A 9,077-nucleotide genomic window follows, 5' to 3' on the forward strand; every position below is an offset into this window, starting at 1 on the left:
TCTAAACCCAGCAGACTTCTGGCAGTTCTCTGCTGATGTGCTGTTCCAGTCATTTTTGGATAATCTTCAGTAGAATCTTGCTTGCACGTGAAATCAATGATATTGTTCTGTAGTTTCCACACTCAGTTGGGTCACTTTTCTTTGGAATGGAAACAAATATAGATCTCTTCAGGTCTGGGAGTGCGTAAAATGAGATAGTAGTGGGGGTGGGGGGGAGATGGTGTAAAGGAGTGTGTATGGATTGAGAACTATTGGAATGAGTGATATCATGACTTGACTTATGGCTTGGAGGTCCTGGACTTGGTGATAGCTTCCATTCTCCTTCCTGACGGCTGGGATTGCTGTATTATAGGGAGAGTTAGTGGATCTGAAAAGACCTTTAGAGAGTTTTTGTTATTTGTCATCAAGTTGAAACCTACACACAATTGATCCTCCAGTGGGCAAATTGTACAGGAGGAGGATGCCCATCCTTCTTCCACAGAGGAGCTGGTGCATCCAAATCATGTGCTGTGGGGACTGTAGTGTACCTAGGTCATCAGAGCTGTCCTTTAGAGAGCAGTGAGTTTATAATGGGCCATAGGCCATGCAGGGAAGCAAGGGATAGACGATATTGAAAATTTTTAGGCTATATGGTAGAGTCTTTTTTGTAGTTGTATACAAACAGGGAATAATATGGGCAACTGACTGTATGCTTGTGTCCTAGACCATAAGGGAAACTTGAGAATCTATTTCAGCTGTGATAGTGGAACAAGGATCCGTTTGGGCAATGGTGAATGGCTGAGATCACCCTATTATCTAGAGGATGAGGAGAAAGAGGAGGACAAGGGATGAGGCAAGCTAGAAGGACAAAGAAAATGAGATGGTAGTGTTAAATTTAGGCTAAATATCTCTGCCTAGGATTGGAGTTAAGCAAATCGGCATTATTAAAGAGTGTGGAAAAGATGCATTATTGAAAAGATATGTTACTAGAAGGTTTCCGTGTAGGTTGGCTGGACAACTGTTCACGCTCACAGCTAAGACTTGGGGTGGTAGAAAAGGGCCAGGGCACTGTCAAAAGGTTGAGCAAGAGGCCTCTTTGTCAAGGAGGAATGAAACTGACTTACCTTTTTCAATAGAGTTACTATTGTTGCTGTATCTAATAGCCAATGGAGCCCTGAACATGGGCAGCCTTGGTCTTTAATCACTGCCAAGGAGGGTGGGCTGGTCTTGGGAGGATGATCGTGGGTCCTCATGGATTCATGAGTAGTTCATAGCTCAGTGTCTATTCTACATTTGTGGAAGGGTTTGACTGTAGAAAAAGGTTGGGACACTTTCCCCCTCCATTTTAAACAAGAAGTTTATTTAAACAACAAGACGTTTGACTTGAAGGCTAAACTATCTAGGATTCATTTCGTTTAGAGTAATTTACCCCTGCTTAAAGACAGATTGCCCTATATGTACCAGCTATGTACAAAAAGTTATAAAATTGTTCTTGGTTTTACAATGATAAGTGAAAAACATTAAAAACCTCCAATCAAACAAGGTATATAAGGATTTTTTATTAAACAGTGAGAACAAAATAACTTATTGGAATATAAAGAGAAGAGCTTAATGACCATGCCACTTAGGGAGAAATGGGGTATTTTCACAGAACCAGTATTTTTCCCCATCCCATCTCCACTAGATGTTTATCAAAACATACCATTGGCCGTTTAGTTTATATAAAAAACCAAACAAAACAAACCTGCAATATGCATGTGCACGTGCACCAGTTACTTTATGTACAATAAAAGGATAGGGTAGGGGAAATGAAAGAAGAGAGAAAACTATGCTGTAGTGGTCAGCATGTGCTGGAACCCAATTGTGGTTTTCTAATTGAGAATGTATTCTTGGTCTGCAGGAACAGCATTCTGGAGTAAAACCGCAGGCTCCTCTGTGTTTATTTTAGAAGACACCTTCTGTCTGCTGCTGGAACACATCAACTGTATCTTCATCCTCCATTTTCAGCTGTGCAGGTGTACTTGATTCTTTGACTGGCTGTCCGTCAAATCGGAATCTGATCTGCCTCATTGACAAACCCTGTCATTCACAATAAGCTTTCATTAGTTTACTAAGTGGTGTATGCCTCTTAATCTTAAACTGCACCACAGAACCATCCTGTCCCGTCACCTTCAAATTAATATGATCGTTGTTCTCAGTCTTGACTCCTTCCTTGGGTTTCTCGTTGGCCATGGCTAGCGCTGGAGTCTCCTGAGCAGCAGCTTCACCAAAGAGGTACCAGGTCCACACCGAATGAGCACACAAGCAGCTCCAGGAGCGGCAGAAGAAGGTGGTGTCAGTGGTGGAGGAGGGAGAGCGGGACACTCTTTTGTCCTGTGTCCAGTCTTGACACCCTGAAAACACAGGCCAGGAGGGAAACCTCTGGAAGGCTTTGGGGACTTTACATGATCTCTAGCCATTTTATTGGCATAATTAATAGCCATAGTCATCATTTGGGTCTTTGCGCGATCATATTTATGCCCCTCTCCTTTTTTTTCTGTTTCCAAGCAACCTCTTTTGCAGCTTCTTTGGCTTTGAAAAACCTTGAAAGTGACATTCATTAGCATTTCAGTGGGAAGTTAAGGCTCATCATCTAATTTCTTTAGTTTTGCCTGTATGCCAAGGGCTGCTTGAGAGCTGATGGCTGTATTTAAAATAAGTTTGCTTTTTTCTGAGGTTTAATCTAGTGTGAGCTATGAGGGTTAGTCTTCTGTTGGCCTGGATTTGGACTGGGCTAGACTTTCTTGAGGTTCTTGGTAGACCTCTCTGAATTTATTGATGTTAACTACTTTGAGGGATGACTGGACCAGACCTCTCAAAATGTGTTCAAGAAAACGTTATTGTTTCTGTGTGCCATTGAGTTGGAACTGACTTATAACTGACCCTCCAGTGGGTTTTCAGAGGCAGTAAATTGCATGGGTGGTTTTGAACTATATGTTTTCAGGATTACAGTGTAGTTTCTTATCACTTGGCCACCAGAGCTCCCTATTCAATAAAATAGGTGTGCTTACTCTAGTTGGGATGTTTGGGATAGACTGTAGGGACTGTGCCAAGCGGTAGGATCTGATCAGTGGTGTGATTTTCATCAGCTCTCTGCCCTTTAGTGTTCCATACCCTCTCTCTCTTCAGAAATTAGGCAGGTTGTAAGAATAGTGTGAATATCATGCCAGTTCATATGACTGAACTAAATACCTAAACTCTTATGAACTGGGTGAGGTTGGTAAAAAATGAACCTTGGCAGTTTTCTATCTGTGATAGATTGCTGAGTGAAAATGAAGCATAAATTCAAAAAACTCTATTTGTGCCTGCATCTTTGTGAAGAGGGAAGAGGCCAAAGGAAGCAGACTCTGGGCTGTTGTCTTGCTGGACATAGGAGAAGGTTCAGGGAGGGGAAGTTGTGGGTGGCTTGGGTAGATGTCTTCTGAGGGTGAGAGGTTGACTTTTGTGGCTCCAATACCAGGATCAGGGTCTGGGAGTAGGGCAATGGGAGGCAGGAAATCATGGGTTGGTGTTTCCTGAGGAGATGGAGAGGCCTTTTGTAACTAACTGAGGGTCTCAGATGGTCCAGGAATGGAACATGCTGTTGACACTAGGATTGAAATGTCTCAAAGCCAGAGATTAAGAGTTAGCCCACGTGAGCTGCCGCTGCCTACTCCTTTTGAGGGAGTAAGGCTGAGGGAGCTCTGTCAGCTAAAATGGTCCATGTTCCCAGGTTTCAGCACCAGATGATAAACTCAAGACCACTTAATTCAAAGTACAAGAAATTTATTGGCTGACCCCCATTAGCACAAACATGCAATTATGCTGGGGTGGTCGAAGCAAGTAACTTATAAAGGGGAAGTTGGTGCAGAGTGGAGAAGGACTGGGGTGTGGGATACACTAGGCAGGAACTTTCCACAAAAGACAGATGTTTTACAGGTTATGGGACAATTCTGGTCACCAGGTAAGGGGGAGTGGACATGGTCCAGGCACAGTGGAGTAGAAAGCGGCCAGGAACAAGGGAATAGAAAGAGGTATTGGTGTAAATTATGCTTGTTAAGCAGAGGGAGAGGAGGACAGCCTGTGATTATGGGAATGGGTCGGGTTCCCATTCAGGTTTTCCTGCTTCTTTCGGATGAGATAGGTGGGAAATCTCTTCCTGTGTGGTTACTGCCATTAACAACCTGATGGAGGTCAGCTGCGAGTCAACTCTGACACTAGAGAAATACTACTTACCATTTCTTCCCCTAGGAAAAAACAAATCCCTGGAATTACAAAGCTTGGAGAAATACCATGAAAGAATTTATTATGCAATTACTGTTCAAGAGGATACACAAAGCCAGTAGGATGGTGAATGTAAGAAATGGGTCAGGACCAGGGTGGTTGGGGAAGATTACATCTGATGCAAGTATTAGTGCTCAAGCAGAAATAGGGCTGCATTCCACCTCCAACTGTTCCTTCTGATTCTTTTCCTAAAAGAAAAGGAGAGAGGATAAGATAACCGCCAAGCAGGAAAGGGTACTTCCTCACAGCCAGACTGGCGTGGCTCTAGAGCCAGCATGAGTCCAACATCAGCCTCATTACACTTGATGAAGGGTGTCTTGAAAGCCTAGCAGGACATTTTGAGGGTCACCTAGTGGGAAATACTGTAGCTCTAGGTTTGGGTACTGCTTGACCAGCACAGTATCACATGTGATTCATTAGGACAGACTCTTTACTCCTCAAACCTTCACTTCTTGTTTCTTGAGCCTCTGAAGCTATTGTGTTACCCAGACACATAGAGACACACTTTTAGGACTTACCTCCTCAGCTAGGAGTCTTCTCCAGCAGCACAAGCACATGCAGACCAGGGGAGCCAAGGGAGCTAACGATGCCACCAGCAACAGGACCCAGATACCCAGCAGTGTGAACTGGAGGCCTCTGAACAGGGCCTGGGGATAGAAGACCACAGCCATATGCAGAATGTGGACTGTCATTCCTGCTGTGTTCTTTCTTATTCATCACTGACATAGGTATGCTCCACCCTTTTGTACCACACCATTGGGCCTCTAGTTCTCAACTGTCAGTCTTGTGCTGGCTGTGAGTGACTCCTTGACAGCTTCTAGAATTTGCAAAGATTGAGTGGGGAGCCCAAACTTCATACTCTCACTTCTCTTTCCCAGTGCTTTGAATATCGACGGCATTCTTTCCTTACTATGTTTTTTACTAGTCTGTAGGGGCCTAACCACCAGAAGTGTTCTTGCTCATGCTGCATCTCTGGTCCCAATGACCTAGTTGGTGTCAAGTGGATGGCATACACTGTTGCTGGAGAGGTCTCTGTCTGCTGGTAGCTACTTCTGCAGCCCACTCACCACCAGCATGTCCATGTAGGCAAGGCACAGGTGCAATCTTCTGTCTTCTTCTGGACTCATTGTGCTGGGGGGAGGAGTGGGCCATCTCTGTCTTGAAGGATCACTACAGATGTAGTCTCCATCATTGAAGGGGACCCAGTAGAGATAATCAGCTCCAATTTTAATGGCAGCAACAGCTGTGGAGAAAGCTGTCAGGGCAAGCAGGGTCCTCAGGAAGCGCTGTGGAGTAAAGACAGAAAACAATGTAGTAATAAATTCATTGTTTTTCATTGCTGCATACTATTTCATTGTGTGAATATACCATAATTTTTCTATCTATTCATTTGTTGATGGGCACTTGGCTTGCTTCCATCTCTTTGCTATTGTGAATAACACAGCAATAAGTATGGGTGTACATATATCTACTTAGGTGGTAGATCTGTTTTCTTTGGGGTATATTTCCAAAAGGGGAATTGCTGGGTCAAATGGTATTACTATTTTCAACTTTTTGAGAAAGCACCAAACTGCCTTCCATAGTGGTTGTACAATTTTACATTTCCACCAACAGTGAATAAGGGTTCAAATCTCTCTACAACCTCGCCAGAATTTATTGTTTGCTATTAGGTTGGACTTTGCTTTTGTTAGTGGAGTGAGATGATATCTCCTAGTTGTTTTGATTTGCCTCTCTCAGATAACTAGGGATTTTGAACTTGTAAAACATTACACAGCATGGGTGACCCTGGAGGACATTATGCTGAGTGAAATATCTCAGTCAAAAAGGAGCAAATACTACATGGTGCCACTATTATAACGCAGGTCTGACATGAGGGGTTGGGAGGAGAATAGGATAAGAGTGGATAGATAATGACAATTGCATTGGAATGGATTAAAAAAAAAGATTTGTCTAAAATGAATATATGATTAGGCATTATACATATGCCAACAGCCCAGAATAAGATATATGTTATTGCAAAGAGGACTGGGGTGGAGCAGGGGAGAGGTAGGTTATTGTACAACAATGAATGAATATGAAAAAAATAGTGAACTGGGGGGAGGGGAAGGGAGAGGAAGGAGGCAAAATGAGCAACAATGAATGAAAATCCAATGTCTCTGTAAATTTTCATTAAAATCACAACTATAATAAAACTTCATTTAAAAGAAAAAAGAAAACACTGTAATAAGTTAATAGGCCCTCTTGGGGAGGCTGTGACTGGGCCAAGTGGAACAGGCATGATGGGGAAGGAAGCTTGGGGTGATCCAACTTACCCAACAGCGACCACCACGCTTCTCTTTAAGGAAGGCAGTAGCTCCAGCCAGGACAGACTGGGGAGAAATGAAAGCAGGAAAAGGATGAATGCAGGAAGGGCAGCTTCCCTCATCATCCCCTTCTCTTTGTTCACCTGGGCACTCATCAGGTCCTTGCCCAGCAGGCTGCTGCCACAAGGTTGAGGGTTTAGGGCAGGGATGACCTGAGGCTGCAGGACACTGCTACAGCAACGTGTAAAGTGCTTGCAATCAGGACCAGCTTGAGGTCTTCATCACCATCTTTAAAGCAGCTCCAGGGGCTGAACATTCAGAAATTTCAAGGCCTGAGGTCTTGTGGGTAGAAGAAAACCCCCTGTGTCTGTGAGGAGGCATGTGTCACGGGACCTGAAGAAGCTCTCAGCACAGCTGGATGAAACTTTCTGGAGGTATATTGTCCCTGGATGGATGAGTACCCTCTCCTTAATTGTGTGTTTTGCTATTGTAAAGTACTGGTGTATTTAAAGGTCCCTCAGTGCTCCATGACCAATGCACCAAGCTCCTATTGCAGAATGAATACATGTCTAGCAGCTGACATTAGTTGATGTTGGTAAGTGGCATCCCTGGCACACTCACTGGGAGGAGGATGTGAGCAGGCACTGGGAGGTGGCCTGGAGGGATGGCACTTTCTTGTGCAGTGTATGCTCTCCAGCCTGTGCTGCTTCTCTGCAAGCTTCTGGGCTCAGAATTCAGGTCCCCAGAGACTACGTCTCTCTACCTCCAAGGGCTACTCAGCACTCACTTGTCTGAGTTGCTCCTTGACCCTTGTAATGAAATCTTCAGAACTGGAAGAAAAGGCCAGAACACCTTGGCACCAAATGAGACCCTTTGCCTCATCTTCTCCCTTCACTTTGGAGTCCAACCCTCTGTCTGATGTTCCTTCCCTTCTGAGCAAGGTCTGAGAAAATTTAGCAGTAAAAATTCCCTGTAAAATAGGGAGGAAGATTTGGAGGGATGGTCCTGAAGACTGCACTGGGGCAATAGAATCTCTCAGGAAAATGAGATGATAAGAAGGTGGTTGTGTGTGGGTGGTGGAAAGAGGCTGCAATGTGTTGGGAAAGCAGTGGCTGGAGATCAGAGGCTGGCTGACCACTGGGCATGTGGCTTCACTCTCTTTAGCTGTATTTCTTCTGTAAAGAAGAGAATTGGATATTAATTCTTTTTGACTGCTAGCATCCTCTCTTTTCATTTCTAATGCTCTCTTTTTGATCTCTAACATTTCATGACACAGTGCTGGTGGCAATGAAGAAGATAATAATTACAGTGCAGGGGATTAATTAATGGGACTTTTCTGGCCATTGTCTTTGTAACTCCTTCCAAGCGTTCACTCTCTCATAGCTGTTGAGTTAGTACCAAATCATTGCTGACCACTCATTGTATTTTCTGATACTGTAAATTATATATGGGAGCTCCAATGGTGGAGATGCTGGTGGATTTGAACAGCCAGAGAGATTTGCCACATTTGAGTTGGCAGTGGAATTCTCTATAGATTATTCCACAAGAACTTTCTTGCTGTTAAGTGCTGAGCTGTGGAGTCTACTCATAGTGATTCTTTGAATAACAGATCTGAACCTTACTCTATTGTGTGCCATTCTTATTATCTCATATACTTGAGTCCATTGATATAATCACTGTGTTGATCCCTCTTTTTGAGGGTTATCCCCTCCTTTGCTCACCCTTGACTTTTTGAAGCACAATGTCTTTTTCCAAGGGCTGGCTTGTGTTAACTACACACCTAAAATGTGTGAGATAAACTTTCACCACCCTTGCCTTCTAAGGAGCACTCTGGCTGCACATATTCTGAAAGCTTTTCTATTATTGTTGTTGTTGTCTAGTCAGCATCAGCTCATTGCTGACCCTACAGTGGCTTTACAGAGGCAATAAATTGCAAGGGAGACTAGTGTCCCTCCTTCCTTTGTGGAGCAGCTGGTGGATTCAAACTGTGTGCCTTTGGGATTGCAGCACAGCTTCTTAGCACTAGTCCACAAGAGCTCTCTTGTTGTTGTTAAATGCCATAGAACTCCCTTGCTGTTATGTGCAATTGAATCAACTACAATTCATAGCAACTTTATGAACAATGTCTTTCAGCCTTGCCCTATCCTGAGCCAACCTCACTGTCTCTGACACACATGACACCATTGCCACAGTCACTGTGTCAACCCATCTCATCCAGGGTCTTCCTCTTCTGTACTGATCCTCTACTACTCCAAGTGTGATGTCCTTCTCCAACGACTGGTCCCTACTGATAACATACCCGAAGTATGTGAGATGGAACGTCAAAATCCTTGCCTCCTAATTCTTGCCTCACCCTCTCTGGGACAGAGCTATTTGTTCTCCTGGAAGTCCATGGTATGTTCAGTACTCTTCTTCACACCACAACTCAAAGGCATTGACCCTTCTTCTGTTATCCTTACTCATAGTCCAGCTCTCAAATGCATAGCAAGCAAT

The 9,077-nt window shown here is 43.9% G+C and overlaps 1 protein-coding gene and 1 pseudogene across 1 annotated transcript in view; both read right to left on the reverse strand.

The window, feature by feature from the left end:
- Positions 1 to 1,923: 1,923 nt before the first annotated feature.
- On the reverse strand, positions 1,924 to 2,211 carry LOC102856652 (annotated as a pseudogene).
- Positions 2,212 to 4,415: 2,204 nt separating this feature from the next.
- TMEM176A (transmembrane protein 176A) overlaps positions 4,416 to 9,077 on the reverse strand; it is a 25,478-nt gene continuing 20,816 nt past the window's right edge. The window contains exons 4-7 of the mRNA XM_006895194.1: positions 6,594 to 6,650; positions 5,349 to 5,567; positions 4,800 to 4,928; positions 4,416 to 4,469 (exon numbers count right to left, since the gene is read on the reverse strand). Of these exons, the coding sequence (XP_006895256.1) occupies positions 4,416 to 4,469; positions 4,800 to 4,928; positions 5,349 to 5,567; positions 6,594 to 6,650 (459 nt within the window). The remainder of the gene's footprint in view (positions 4,470 to 4,799; positions 4,929 to 5,348; positions 5,568 to 6,593; positions 6,651 to 9,077) is intronic.

The sequence above is a fragment of the Elephantulus edwardii genome, unplaced genomic scaffold (genome assembly GCF_000299155.1).
Source record: "Elephantulus edwardii isolate Elephantulus edwardi_28Jun2011 unplaced genomic scaffold, EleEdw1.0 scaffold00161, whole genome shotgun sequence".
NCBI lineage: Eukaryota > Metazoa > Chordata > Mammalia > Macroscelidea > Macroscelididae > Elephantulus > Elephantulus edwardii.